We start from the raw sequence: 15,944 nt of genomic DNA on the forward strand, positions 1-15,944 counted from the left end.
GCGTTGCAGTGAATGGAGCTATTGCATTTTGTCAGGGATCTAACTCCATCACGCAGCCCCCCCCCCCCCCCCCCCCACACACACACACGCACAGTGTTTTTACATGTTTCCTCACTCTTTCTCTGTGTGTGTTCATATTGGATAAAAGGATGAGGCCTATTCCTCAGAAAGAGAGATATAAAAGGGATTGAGGGAGAGAAAAGAGGGACACATCAAGCCCAAGGCAAGGCAAGGACAGTGAGAGAGAGAGAGAGAGAGAGAGAGAGAGAGAGAGAGAGAGAGAGAGAGAGAGAGAGAGAGAGAGAGAGAGAGAGAGAGAGAGAGAGAGGGGAATGAGAGAGAGAGAGGGAATGAGAGAGAGAGAGAGAGAGAGAGAGGGAATGAGAGAGAGGGAATGAGAGAGAGAGAGAGAGAGAGAGAGAGAGAGAGAGAGAGAGAGAGAGGGAATGAGAGAGAGAGAGGGAATGAGAGAGAGAGAGAGAGAGAGAGGGAATGAGAGAGAGGGAATGAGAGAGAGAGAGAGAGAGAGAGAGAGGGAATGAGGGAGAGAGAGAGAGAGAGAGAGAGAGAGGAAGAGAGACTCACACAAAGCGAGAAGGAGAAAGACTTGGAAGATAATGATTGAATCAAGCAGCAGAATGAGAAAACAACAAGGAGGGAAGAGAGATTGTGAAGTTGCGTGTACTGACTAATAACACTTTAAACAGGGCGCTTTCGAATCCGCTTGTACTAAATTCAACGAGGGAAGTGTTCCAGGTGGCACCATGGGCACCAAGTCGAAGCCTGCTGTTATAAAGCATGACGGAAAATACTGAAATTACTATTAACCATAAGTTCTAGCTTCTGACTAGATGCAGCTACAGAACCACTTGCAGACTTTTTTTTGCTGTTTGAACACATTGGAATATGGCAGTGTGTTCAGCAGTTCAGATGGGGTGTCACCAAACAATACATCCATGCCCACACAAAGGATAAGAGGCTTTAGGTCCGAGAAGCCCAGAACCAGGCGAGTTCTGGCAGAGGATCGGCCCATCCACCTACACGCCCCCCCCCCCCCCCCGTAGAGCCCAGGACATGGGTGTCGCTCGCTTCAGACGCCGCACTGCAATAGCTAGCGGTGGTGGCTATTGCAGACATGGACTGCAGAATTGCAATCACTGAGCCAATGCCCAGGAAAGATGATGAGGGAGAGAGAGAGAGAGAGAGAGAGAGAGAGAGAGAGAGAGAGAGAGAGAGAGAGAGAGAGAGAGAGAGAGAGAGAGAGAGAGAGAGAGAGAGAGAGAGAGAGAGAGTGCAATGAGAGGTGGTGGCGCTGTGTCCGTCTGTCCGTGTTCATTTAACAGAAACGCCGTAGAAAAACTCACACACACACACCTAAAATACGCAGGCAACTTTTGCACAACAACAACCGTCCAGACCTGTTGAAAGCTCTTTTTTCGTTGCTTGTTGTCACCAGGCTCACGGCTGACTCGTCCCATTCACACATCGTCCACATTTCAAGAAGCATTATATCCATCAACAGAACTTAGAGGGGGCATCACTTGAACTGATCCACCACCCACCAACCCACCCCCTTACGTGCCTATATCCCACACTTTCTTTCTCCCCCCCCCCCCCCCCCTTTGTTTTGACTGGGCTTCATTCCTTCCCCCAATCTCCAGCCAATTCGGCCTCTTTCCCCTCTCCCTCTCTTTCCACTACGATGACTGCTCCAATATTTCCCAATGAGAAACATACTTTGGCTGGTATGTGGTTTCGGGGCCTGACAACAGTATTTAGTCCATTCTCTCCCTCCACGTCTCCCCAGAGTGCCTTTGAGCTGTGTATTCTGGCCGCGGTCCACGGGTCGCTAGCTAGGTATGAGACACCACTCCCCCCCCCTACACACCCACACACATTTCTTTTTTTTTCTTTTCCTTCCCTACATCAATTTGAGCAGAAAAAAACTAAACCAAAAAACTAAACCTAATAATCTCCACCCTCTCCCTTCTGTATTTTCATTATGGTCGCATAGGAACTTTGAAATTTTCCCTGGTTTATTCATCAGACGGTAGGGCGCGTTAGGCCAGCGGTTCCCCACCGTTGACTCTAGGAGTCTAGGGGGACCACTTAATTGTCTTCAAGACCTTTCTCAGACGTCTCATATGCAAATGGTAAAAAATGGATAAATACTCGCACGCAGTGGCTGAGCAAAGAGTGCCAACGCCCCCTTTGTGCACACGTTTCACTGCGAGAAGGCAATGGCCAGTGGAGACAGTTGAAAAGAAAAGTCTGCAACGCTGCTTATTCTCCCAGTGTGTTTATTTAGCTATCACAAATTAACACAAAACATCAGTGGAAAACCTTACAATGGAAAAAATATGATGGAAGGGCTGACACTAATTTTTAAATATTAACAAACCATACTACCTCAAGATTTATATGTATTTTAAATGATCTATATAATTCTATCTATTATTGTTAATGTGTCTTTTTTTAGAATACAATCTCATGTACCACCTGCAGTCCCCTCCCGTACCACCAGGGTAGGGGAGGGTACTGAAGGTTCCTCAGGTTGAAAATCAGGCTCTCCTCCCGTCTCCATAATGACTGCTGGCCCACAACAAGAATGCTGTCACCGCGGGTCGTCGCGGTGGCTTTGCGTACGACCATTTAAGGAAATGGGATGCATAACAGGCACTTGAAAACCCCTCCCAGTAAGGAGGACCAAACACTTTGACTTTTTGCTTCTTAAAATCCCACCTCACATGGTACAGGATCAATGCTTGTTTGCTCAACATCGTGATCAACCCAAGGTCATTTCTTTGCCCTATACATCATTACACATAAGTCTTTTTCGAGGTCTTCTATGCAAATTTACCTTATATGCAAATCTTGCAATTTGGATGTTTTCATTGTAATCCAATACAAATTTGTATGAATTAAATGGAACGAGAATGAGTCAATAGAGGGCATGGCTTTCATCCAATGTACTGTAATGCTTTGATTGTTTTGTGTACATGGTAAACGGGTAAGTTAGGTTTGTTTATGATGTGTATATGTTATAAGGGTTAGTAAGGTTTGATTGTGATGTGTATACGTTATCAAGGTTAGTAAGGTTTGATTTTTATGCGTATATATGGTATAAAGGTTAAAAAATGTTTGATGTGTATATATTTGTGATGTGTATATATTACACAGGTTTAGGTTTGATTGTGATGCGTACGCATTCCACGTTAGACATTATTGTTAATGAGGCTTCTCCCATGGAGACAAGAGTTCTAAAGTAGTGCAGGATGGAATTGACGATCAAGGTAACAAGCACGAGTGGAGAGGTAAAGGAGGAGTGAGATGCAGAAAATAATGAGGGATGGATGAAGTTGAAGAAAGTATGGCAGAGAGAAGGGCAAGTACGGCAAGAGGCCTCTCTTGGAAACGAAGGCTTCCTGTCTGGGGAGGAAATAACTTTTCATCTACAGTGTGTGTGTGTGTGTGTGTGTGTGTGTGTGTGTGTGTGCCGGTGTGTGTGTGTGTGTGTGTCTGTGTGTGTGTGTGCATGTGTGTGTTTGAATATGCATGTGTTTGTATGCGGAATATGTGCATTCCACTGAGGTAATTGGGGCCATTATGTGTATATGTAGATTACTGGGAACTCGGAATGTCCAGTGTCTTACTGTAATTGAACAAAATCTTAAGGAATTTGAGAAAGTGTTTAATCCGTGCAAATGTTACTATGCATCTGTGTGTACATTAAGCATGCTTGTGTATACGTTACTTTTTGCTAAAGAGGGATATGCTTTAATTATGTGCAAAAGAATATCCGCGACATTGTATGTGAGTGTGTATGTGTGTGTTGGAAGGTGCCCGTGTTAATAGAGTATGTGTGTGTGTGTGTGTGTGTGTGTGTGTGTACACGTGCGATGCGTGTGTGTGAGTGTGTGCGTGTGCACATATAGTGCTAGCAAGTGTGTGTTTATAAAGTATGCTGTGTGAGTGTGTGTGTGTGTGTTTGTGTACGCACACGCATGCCGTGTGTGTGTGTGCATGTGCACATAAAGTAAGTGTGTGTTTTTGTTAGGCAGTCGGGGATCCATAAGAGGCTCTGGGCAGCCTGCCCACAGGGAGGTCATTGAGGGAAGGGCAGGGCCTCACGTGTGGCGGAGAAGTTGTGTGCATGTTTTTCTTGCATGCATGCATGCAACCCTAGATACATATGGGCCCTGGGTGTGCGTGCCTCCACAATAGGCCGACTGGCAGTGTGTGCGTGTGAGATGTGAAGTGAGGTTGCCATGGAATGTGAAACCAGTGTGACTGCGAGGTGCTCCAGCAGAGGGACTTAAACACTGACTTCATTGTGGCGCAGCCTCTGCTTTGTGTTATGTCAAAGATCCAACGAGTGATTGTGGTGATTGAGTTTTGTGGTGTTTCTGGCTTAAGAAGGTTAACGGGGTTCGGGAATACGAGTGGCGCAGTGTCACATTCTCAGACGGGCAACTGGAGGGGCACCTCCGGGGGCTTTGTGTCCCAAAAAGAAGCGTAATTTGAGGTGCCCTTGAGCAAGGCAGAGCATACCCCATTGGTCCTTTGTAACCGCTCATTATCCATAAACGAAGGTATGCCGTGCCAGGGTTTGAAGCGGGGCAAGGCCTCTCTGCCAGACCTCGGTTTGCGTGCACAAAAGTAAAAAATGTCTGCCTCAGGATTTCTGAGGCATTGTTTCCAAAACGCCTTTGCGAGCGTATGAGACAAAGATCTCACAGGGTTAGAAAGGCCGGGGGGTGTTTGCTCAGTTTGTGCTTCTCGATTTATACATTCCACCACACCATCTTGGGAGCTTTTCACTCCTTGAAAAGTGATGCTACAATAAAATGCTTGGTTTGGGAAATATGTAAGTGATCTCTTTCAACAAGGCCTTCACTGAGCTGAGGGAGGAGGCTATTAAAGGCATTTTGCTCCATGCAAACAACTGAATAATGCTCATTCAAATGTCCTCCAGCTGTCCATCAGACGAGGTCATGTGAGTTGGGTCTTCTGTGGAAAGAACATGGAGGTCAACACAGAAGTATTCTCACCTCCAACCTTGTAGTACATTGCAGGTGCGAGGACACAGGAGAGACACCCTGTTGCACATTTCACGCGCATCGACGAAAGCGCTAAAGACATCGTTTTTTATCTTGAAAATACAATGTGCATAATAAAAAAAAAAATAACATACATAATAAGAAACATTCAAAGTTTCACGTGGCAAGCCGAGCGTAAATGCGTTGTTCCCTTCTCCGGTTCACCCTGTCACCCCCCGCCCACACCTCTTGTCTCCCTAGTCGGGGCGAGAGACCCCGGGGAGCCATGCTGTCCTTAGACGAGCCCCTGGACCTGAAGCTGCCTTCAGGCCGGACCGACGGACACCTGAGGGCGGGCAAGAGGACCTGCTCGGCCTCCATCTGTGCCCCGCTCAGCGCGGCACGCCAGCGTCTCTTACGCACCGCCTTCCCTTCTCCGCCCTCCTCCCCAGGTGAAACCCAGACCTGTGTGTCCACCGGGACACCGTACACCACAGCAGGACATATTGTTTTATCCCCTGTTGGATGACGCCGTCTCGTCCTTCCCCGTTTTACTATATCATATTTTGTTTTTTTAATATCCAATTCAAACATGTTTACATAAGTTTGCATTGTGTTACTTTAATAGTAAGTTTGTTGTGTTTGTGATCATCTGTAAGTTAAAACTTAAAAAAAATCCTTTTTAATTAGAGGATTTTTGTTGATAAAGCATTTTGTAACTTTATGGTTAGCATTGACGTTTACGCTGCACGCGGAGACTCATCACTTTTGTAATACATTAGCGCCCCTTAGTGGCTCAATGTTAAATTACAGGATTAAATATAAACTGGTTTGGCAAAGTTTTTTAATCTTAAACTGGATTAATAACTTCTGGTCTGGCCAGACCTCGTGTCTGTATTTATATGAGAGTACATTGTGTGGGTGATTTTTTATCCACAATGGTTCATAAAAACCACTCACTTTGTGAGTGAAATGAGCAAAATAAACTACTGAATTAAAACATAACTTTCCTTAATGTTACACACCCAAAGGTAAACGGGTTAGAGCTCTTCCCCCATGACCTGGGTACAAAGGTTAGCGAGTAGGCCAGTTCCTGTAAGAGACCTGCTGTGACCATGACTAGACCTATAGCATGCCCATCCGTCATCTACACAACGCCCAGTTTAACCTCTTATAACCCAGCCTCCTGTTACTCACTGGTTCTCCCCCCTCCCCCCCCCCCCCCCCCCCCCCCCAGACTCCCGCTGCCCGTCACAAGAGCGACCCAGGTCCTGCTGCACCCCCCCAGCAATGGATCTCAGCCTGTCCCCCTCCAGCCGCCACCACACCTCCCCCTCTCCCTCCTGCTTCTCCCCCTGCCCCCCCTCCCCCACCTCCCCCCGGGCCTCCCCTCTCAGCAGCAGCAGCCCTCTGCCCTCCCCCTTCTCCCGGGTGAGTCCTTCAAAATCTCTTATCAATTCTTATCACTCTCCGGCACTTTCTGCCGTTACATCTTGATTTCCCACCTGGAAATAATAAAGTGCCTTAGTTCCTCCTCTTTTCCCTCCTTCTTCTCCTCTTCCTCCTTCTCCTCCTCCTCCTCCTCTTCCTCAATCTCCTTCTCCTCTTCCTCCGTCTCCTCCTTCTCCTCTTCCTCCTCCTCCTTCTCCTCCTCGACCTCCTACTCCTCCGTCCCCTCCTTCTCCTCTTACTCCTCCTCCTTCTCCTCCGCCTCTTCCTCCACCTCCTTCTGCACCTCTTCCTCTTCCTCCTCTTCCTCCTCTTCCCATCTCTTGTTCTCTGCCTTGAGAAGGTTTCATTCGTTAGTTTTTACATGCATACTTACTTACGCAGTGACATTCTTCTGCAATTCGGTTGCAACTGCATAAACCAAATGGTTGAACATCGTTGCTGTTATCTAATGACCACTATGATGCATGGTAACAACGTGTCAGCTCTATACAGGAGGCATACGGTCCCTTCAGGACAACTATAGTGTAGCAGTTGGGTTTATTGTCACTGCTTGGAACAGAGGGGCAAGGGTGAACACTATATTACTGAGATCAAACTTTAATTAGCGTCATAGAAAGCAAGTCAATCAACCAACCCGTGTGTGTTTAGCACATTGACCGACTTGGATGCAGTTTACAGCTGGCATGACCTTAACTAAATCAATAACTGTAAGAAAACACTTCCTTTCTTAAGTTTGGGTGGATGCTTCTAAAGAAGGAGTGACGCACAACACAGGATATGAACGTATGACTCAGAATATGAACAAATGAAACAGAAGCAGACTAGCTGAACCCACTGAGTTAAATTATGTCGAGGGCTATCACTTTAAGTACTTAATTTGTTGACTCAAGCGGCTGGTTAATGGACCCGTCAATCACAGTTGTGCGTTTGGTATACTTAGTCCCAACAATTAAAAGATTAAGCATTTGAAGGATGTTTATCCGTAACAACTTTAACTGGGAACTTACTTACAAATCACAGACGCACAACTGAAACCAGCAATTACTATACAAGCTCCACGGTGTCACCGCTCTGACAATGTTTGAACAAATTAAACAGAATTTGGTCGAATGAAACAGAATATGAAAATATGAAACAGAATATGAAAAAATTAAAGAAGTCAAAGCTAAAGACACAGCCCCCTTATGAATGGCCTAGTTACTAAAGAAATAAATAATTTGACCAAAAATAATAAAACTAACTACTATTATACTGATTAAATCTGATTTAATTACGTGAGTTTCAACAGTTGGAACAGTCGGTTATTCCTGAATAGCAGGGTGCTGCTGCTATGAATTACAGAATTGAGTATTAAACAAAGCTGTGTAATAAACTAGTATTAAGAGTCTAGCTTTTTTGTGTAGCAATTAATTACGCTTACTGTCTCAAAGGGCTTACTGTATTAGAAATAGAAACCCAAGGGTAGAAACAATGAGCTGGAACCGAGAGAGAGGGATTGACCCATCATGGTATCATAACCGCGTCTCCCCCCCCCCCCCCCCCCCAGGAGCCATCCACTCAGCACTACATCGAGGGAAGAGGGTCCCCTGATGGCTATCCATTTTACCTGCCAATCAAAGGCCAAGGGGGCGGTTATAACTTCCCCACCTCCGTGTTCATCGGTCGGACCAGGGAAAGCCACGAGCTCTCAACGTTGGACGACCAATTGGCCTGCCGCTGGATGAAAGTAAGTCGTACACAAGCGTTGCTTTCCTTGACGCATACACACATTAAACATGTTTAATTAATGATGGCAAACACTGTGTGGGTGAGTTTATGTATATGTATTCCTTCTCGTGGTTTTAATGTAGTTATTGATTGATTGATGGTTTGATTGACATTTTTATTTGAAACATTTAAAAGAAAAACAGAAAATTTCATTCAGAAAATCATGATGTTACACAAAATAGAAAGCATAATTAGATACATAAATGACAAACACTTTCGGATTGGAATCACATGTTCGAAAAGGAGTGGGAAGAAGTCCACACGTCCCATCCCAGCCCTTCTCCATAACTCATTGTAATCAAGCTCCCTTAGTTAGAAACTAGTGGCACTGCGTTTACATGCTTGCTACACTGTAATGTGAATGTTTCTTGAATCTCTGGGCAATCTCTCATTTCAGTGCTCTCTCTCTCTCTCTCTCTCTCTCTCTCTCTCTCTCTCTCTCTCTCTCTCTCTCTCTCTCTCTCTCTCTCTCTCTCTCTCTCTCTCTCTCTCTCTCTCTCTCTCTCTCTCTCTCTCTCTCTCTCTCTCTCTCCTACAGTGCCACCTGCTCTTTGACACGCTTCAGGAGCTGGTGGACCACATCAACGACCACCACGTGAAGCCTGAAAAGGATTCTGGGTACTGCTGTCAGTGGGAGGGCTGTGCCCGCAACGGCCGAGGCTTCAACGCCAGGTGACGGGGTTATTTCCACTTCGTTCTTACTGTACCAACCTGCAGCTGTGGGGTCCATTTGGATCTCTTCATATGGCTCATCTTTAAATATGCTATTTTCAGGTTGTAATTATGAGTGCCAGGCAAAAAGTTATCCTCTTAGAAGATAAGAAAATAAAAGTAATCAATGTGTCTGTGTGTGTGTGTCTATGTGTGTGTGTGTGTGTGTGTGTGTGTGTGTGTGTGTGTGTGTGTGTGTGTGTGTGTGTGTGTGGGCTCCTTGCGGATAAAAGGTACAAAATGCTGATTCACATCAGGACTCACACCAACGAGAAGCCGCACCACTGTCCAACCTGCCACAAGAGCTTCTCGCGCCTCGAGAATCTGAAAATACACACCCGCTCGCACACAGGTCAGTCCACGCGGCATTGGTCTGCGAGTGTCGGACGGAAGACCCGCCTAGGCGTCCCCCTCTGTGTAAATATGTAGACACAAGGATGGTTATCTCGGCTTACCTGGGAGTGTCACATAACGCTCAGACAGCCTCAAGAAACGTGGAGGAATCGTGAAGCACGCAGCCGACGAATATTTGTGAAATGAAAAAATAAATAAATAAAGAATGATTGATTGTATTTATATAGCGCCTTTCTAGTTACCCAAAGCGCTTTAAGTAGTGAGTATGTAGGGTAGGAAGTGCACCTCACCCACTGGAGGGGGGCGGAGTGATGAAACTATCCTAAACAGAGACCGGGGCGGGGGGATAAGGGGGCCACGTTGGTACAAGAACCGGGACTGTGAATTTGGCCGGATTACAGAGATTAACACCGCTACTTTTGAGAAGTTAGCACCCCTACTCTTGAGCAGAGTTGTTTTTGGCAGGCATTTTAGATTTAGTTTTAGTCTTAGTCTTTTTGACGAAATGCTTCTTAGTTTTAGTCCCATTTTAGTCATTTCTATCTTTGAAAGTTTTAGTCTAGTTTTAGTCTGACGAAAACTCAAAAGGTTTTAGTCTAGTTTTAGTCCGACGAAAACTACGCACACGGCATTGCCGTGTGCGTGCAGGCGCAGCTGCGCGCGAGCGAGGCTTTTAGTGTGTGATGGGGGCGTGACTGTTAGGACAAGCAGCTGGCTCCATTTCTGATGTCTGAGCTCTTGATTGACATTGCACGCATATTATAGTTGGCGGGAAAAAAGCATGTTTTGAAACTTTGTTCGTCCACTCACTAACAATTTAGTCTCGTCTAGTTCTCGTCTGACGAAAATGTCTACATTTTTCGTCACATTTTAGTCTTTATATGGCTTTGGTGACGTTCGTCTTAGTCTCATTTTCGTCATGGAAAAAAGGGGTCTGACGACGTCATTTTCGTTTTCGTCTTGCCTGACGAAAACAACACTGCTCTTGAGGAGAGTGCTACAGAGCTAGTACACCGGGGTGAGCACCCCTGCTCTTAGGATGAGTGTCATGGGATTGTGAGTTACGACAGAGAATCGGAAGAAAGATGAAGATCTTCGACAGGACAGGAGTACCCGTCTCTGTCCTGGGGCGTTGGAGATACTACATAGGCCAGAAGGATGAGCACCCCCTACTGGCCCTCCGACACCTCTACCAGCAACAACTGGTCTCCCATCCAAGGAAGTACTGCTAATGGCGCGTTTCCAAGGGCGGTGCGATAAGGCCCAGTACGATTAGGTCCAGTGGTGTATGTGCAGTTAGGCGCAGCTCAGTTACGGCTCACGGTTCCACCGCCGACAGCACACATATGGTAGGGCGAGGGATAAGCCCAATGACGATGGCCGCGGCAGCTACGTAAGCGTCGTGATCTCAAAGCAGCCCGACACAGTGAAGCCTGCTAGTAAATCCAATGAAAATGAAGAACGCGACACATTAAACAAAGAGCAACAATGTCGGACGTCCAAGAAGGACAGCAAACTTTTGCGCAACATTTTCTCCAATAAACTAAGCTTTCGCCCGGAAATACCTTGCGGGTACTGTGTTTGTTTGTTATTGTTGCACGGAAGTGACGATTCTGTCGACCAATCCACGGACAGTTTGTGTAGCTTGAACTTGTTTGCACCCTTTGAGACCGCTCGGTACCCCAACGGAGGAGTACTGAGATAGGTACGGCTAATCGCTTCTTGACCCCGCCCACATTTTGCGGTGGAAACGCGAACCGTTCCGAGCCTATTCATACCCAGCCAAACCGCACCCGCCGGTGGAAACGCGCCGTTAGCTTCAAGAGAAGCCAGTGTTTCTATACAGTAGGCCCCAGTGCTGGCGTTGCTACGAAAATTAAGCACATAAGCTGTAATTACTACACACAGCCACAAGGGAGCAGGATCAAACATACAAGCTGTAATCTCTACCCCAGCCACAGAAGGCAGCATCTTTAAGACAGACGCGGAAGCCGGAGCTAAGATGTCACATAGGCCAGGCCTACTCCACATGGGCCACGCCTACTTCACATAGGCCACGCCTACTTCACATAGGCCATGCCTACTTCACATAGGCCACATAGGCAGACCCGTTGAGAGCCTCGGGGCCCAGCCCTGGGGCTTGAAGTAGCCCTACGGTATTTTTGTCCACGCTTGTTAGATACAATTCCCTCCCTTTTGCTTCATAGTTACCATACCGAAATACTTTAACAAATATGTGAGTTAAAAGCGACTCGTTTTGAACTACTTTCTTCAAGCACACGACAGGGTATGTGACATAACTCGATGAATCAGACCCCCGGGAGGTGCGTTGTTTGTACTCATCTGGTTTGTATTCATTGTTCAGTGTATTCATTGTTCTTTGTGTTCACGTTTTGTACGTGTGTTCTTTCCTCTAACCCGATGCGCGTCCTAGGAGAGAAGCCCTACGTCTGCCCCTACGAGGGCTGCAGCAAGCGCTACTCCAACTCCAGCGACCGCTTCAAGCACACGCGCACCCACTACGTGGACAAGCCCTACCGCTGCAAGATGAGCGGCTGCCACAAGCGCTACACCGACCCCAGCTCCCTGCGCAAGCACATCAAGGCCCACGGACACTTCGTGGCCCAGGAGCTGCGCCTGGCGGCCGGTCGGGCGGGGCCGCTGGCGGGCGAAGCGGCGGGGGGCCGAGGGTCCGCGTGGCAGGCCCACCGGGGGGCCCGACCGGACGGCGGGGACGGGCCGTTCGTCGGCCGGACCCACGTCATCATGCCCGCGGCCGCGGCCGCCCTCCTGGGGGGGCTCGGCGCCTCGCTGCCGCTGTCGGCCCTCTGCCACGCGGGCGCCTTCGGGCGGTCGCCGGACGCCCGGCTCGTGTCCCTGGGGACGGCGGGGGGAGGGGGGCTGAGCCTGAGCGACTCCCTCCGGAGCCCCGTGGGGCTCTCGGCTGCTTCCCTGCTGGGACTGCACCCCCCGCTGGTAGCCAGGGGGGGAGCGGGTGAGGAGGGGGAGGGGGAGGAGCAGGGGAGGCGGGAGGCTCGGGTGTTCAACCTATCAGTGGGGATGGGGGGCCGAGTGGGAGACACCCTCCCGTGGCTCATGGTTCCTCCCTCTGCCTTCCTCCTGAGGCCGGTTGTTGGCAGCTAGGGATGTGTCTGTGTGTCCGTCTGTGAGTGGACGTGTGTGCGTGAGAGTCTGTGTTTTTGAGTGTGAGTGTGTGTGTGTGTGTTGTGTGTGTGTGTGTGTGTATTTGCATGTATTGAGGTTAGGTGTGTGGAGTGACTTTTTACAACAAAAACATTCCACTGAAAGTCCGAAGAACCACCAACATGCAAATCACGACCGCCTCCAGCCTATGACAGCAGTGGATTATCTTTGTTCACCATGCCAGAAATGTTGCTTTGTAGAACCTAGATTTTATTAGAATCTAGCATCTACCCTAATGAAGGGTGCCATCTTTCATTGCATTATATTAAAGGTTTAATTTTACTTGCAAGCAAGTAAAACCACTACAGACAGTGGGCTCAGTTATAATGGAATGAGTCAGAGGGTTGGTTGGAACATATTATTAATAGTTATAATAGTAATAATAATAATTATAATAATAACAATCAAGCAAACTATGGAAATGACTTTGGTACATTCATGCAGACCTATTTTAACGTTATGAATCAAATGTTGAAAAAAGAAAAGTTCAATCATTCAGACCTATGAGCTATAGTGGATGCCGTGATGAATGTTTCCCTTAATCACCAGTACCACATCATCAATCTTTTTGATCTCTGGTCAGGGATCGGTGGGGACCAACAGTTCCGAAAGAAAACTCGGGAAGCACATCACAGTTAATTCTGTCCTGTCGACAAAGATCTGTACCAGATCTGCACAACTTTTTCTTTTTCTTTCAGAGGTCGCCAAGCCTCATGTCTGCTGCAGCCCTGTGTGATGGGGGATTGTGCATACGCATTGGCCTGAATGCTGTACATACTCTGCCATACTATATTTAGACGCACAATCGGAAGCTACACAGTGCTTTCAAAAGCCCTGCCAAAAAAACGTATATTAGAAAAACACAAACATCTAATGTACTGTCTTTTGTAATATATTATAATGTAATACATTTCAGACAATGGCCACATCCGGCCAGTACAAAAGGATTTATCATATCTTATTGTTTGCACATTGACATATTTGAACTAATCAGTATTCCAAGTGTTTTTAGTGCCTTGTGTTAAACACTGCCGTCAGTGTATGAGGTACTAAGGTATATACTGTACATGTAAAGGTCCAAAAAATGTAAGCTCCTTCTTTCTAACCAATGACAAGTTTGATTCATACATCATTGCCACTGCATCTCCTCCTTTAAATAACATTTTTGTTAGACGTCCATGATGACGACAATGACTTCCAGTATGTCAATAAACACATGGGAAATAATCTTTTCTTAGACCATTGCTTTTCAAGTGTCATCATTTGTTACTTTCCAATGCAAATAACGTGACAGCTGTTCAATGCACCTTTTGCAAGCTTTTTATTTAATTATTAACTACAGCAACTCAGTAACTCAAATATTCATACACTATGCTTGCACCCTTCATAACCACACACATACAAACACAAAAACATACTAAGTGGCTAATATTCATACATAATATGTACATAGCTTCTATTTTGACAAAGCAATTAATACACAGGCATGCTAAATGAACACATATGCAAGCATACTTAAGAGTTGTACACACACAAGATATTTTTTTTTACATCCATATAAATTTGATTGAATTACCGTAAGACACTAGAGACTCAAAGTTGATCTTCCAATACTTGCAAAAACACATAAAACATCTTTTTGATTTGATTAGAGATGCAATGAAGACTAGCGAGTATGGCTCCGCAAGTTTTTTTTGTCCTTTGTGGATTAAGACTAACCAGAAAAACATAACAAAGTGTTACACACTGTAATATACAATATTATACTAAGTATAACTGTATAATTGTTGATTGAAAGATGTAGGCAAGAGACAATCGACAAGACTTTGAAAACGACAAAAGGCCAAATTCCTCCTTCCCAAATCCTACCCCACCAAACGATGCAAACGGGAGAGGTTCCGTATATCTGTCTAACCCTAACATAAGTAGTTGTGTTTTCTAAACCTAAATAGCCCAAAAATAATGGAAATAGCCCAGAAATAGTCTTGATTAAAGTCTTGTGTTCAACCCAATTCATCGATCACAACCTCTTCCCTTCGTGCTCTGCTCTCGTGTTCTTTACACTACCTCAGCGCTTTCTTGGACTTGGGGCTTGGTGAGGCTGCGCACCTGTGGTGCGTTCAAGGCACATATCAAGGTACAACTGTAAACAAGCCATCACCACACATACATTTACATTTACTGCTCTGGCTGTAACTTCAAGCCAACACTTCAATAAACTGGTTTCACAACATCTACCTATGTTCTGGTTGTCAGAGTAACCAGCAAAGCCACCTAGGTGCCGTGTAGAAGCCAGCTGTAGCCCAATGCGGTTCCTCTCCGGCCGGGGAAGGGGCACAGACGGGCCTCCCAAGACGCACTCGGCCACAAGCTGCGGCGACGGACAGCCACAGGCCACAGCTCTTTCCTTGACTCTTGCGACGCTCGCTGGTTGGAGCAGAGGTCTGGTGAGGCGACGCTCGCTGGTTGGAGCAGAGGTCTGGTGAGGCGACGCTCGCTGGTTGGAGCAGAGGTCTGGTGAGGCGACGCTCGCTGGTTGGAGCAGAGGTCTGGTGAGGCAGCACTCGCTGGTTGGAGCAGAGGTCTGGTGAGGCAGCGCTCGCTGGTTGGAGCAGAGGTCTGGTGAGGCAGCGCAGCGACCGCCACAGGCAGGCCGCAAACTAGCAGCCCCTGGAAGCTAGTCTGGTATCGCCCGACCTATTGCAAACTGTTATTAGTCTGGAACCTCTGTGTTAATTTTAGATCTCCAAAGGTCGTCACCAACGAGGAAAACCCAAATGGCCTCTGGACACCTTTTTATACCGACAACATGGTGTCGGTTTAAAAGAGCTGTGATTGTGTGCCATCAACTTAGTGATTATGAGTTGCCATAAGCATAGATCTCCAGTTCATTTAATACTGCCTCGATAGCGGAATGAACAATCCTTCTACATCAGCAGAAGCCATCTTTGCTGTCGTTGAAAATGTCTTTACGGCGCTCCTCGGCACTGCTTAATCGTATTTACCCCACCTCCCATTAGATCAGGGGTGTCAAACTAATTTTAGCTCAGGGGCCACATGGAGGATAATCTATTCCCAAGTGGGCCGGACCGGTAAAAATATGGCATTATTATGTAAAATTAAACATGCTGTGAGCACACCAAACACAGGTTTCCCATTTACTTCCGTGAATAAAAAGGACGATGACCATTTTTTCTTGGAAAACTCTGCACTCTGTGTCCACTTTTCGTCTTTTTGACAGAGACATTTTGGGGCAATGAGAGTGCCAAAGCGCATAATGTTGAAAGTATAAGGCAGAACGACAAGGTAGCTCCGGGCTAGCTGCACTACCTGTTTATACTTGCTCCCTGCTCAGCCCCGGTATAAAGTTTGCTTGCTTAACATAATTGTTATTGCGACTTCGAGTGGACACATTAA

The 15,944-nt window shown here is 46.6% G+C and overlaps 1 protein-coding gene across 1 annotated transcript; it reads left to right on the top strand.

Annotated features, from left to right (window-relative positions):
- Nucleotides 1-5,268: 5,268 nt before the first annotated feature.
- On the top strand, nt 5,269-13,766 carry LOC132454593 (zinc finger protein GLIS2-like). Its single transcript, XM_060048064.1, has 6 exons — nt 5,269-5,491; nt 6,277-6,470; nt 8,038-8,217; nt 8,797-8,930; nt 9,203-9,321; nt 11,758-13,766. Exons 1-6 carry the CDS (start codon nt 5,326-5,328, stop codon nt 12,465-12,467), a joined length of 1,503 nt encoding a protein of 500 aa, XP_059904047.1. The 5' UTR covers nt 5,269-5,325; the 3' UTR covers nt 12,468-13,766.
- Nucleotides 13,767-15,944: the final 2,178 nt, after the last annotated feature.

This window comes from Gadus macrocephalus, chromosome 3 (assembly GCF_031168955.1).
Source record: "Gadus macrocephalus chromosome 3, ASM3116895v1".
NCBI lineage: Eukaryota > Metazoa > Chordata > Actinopteri > Gadiformes > Gadidae > Gadus > Gadus macrocephalus.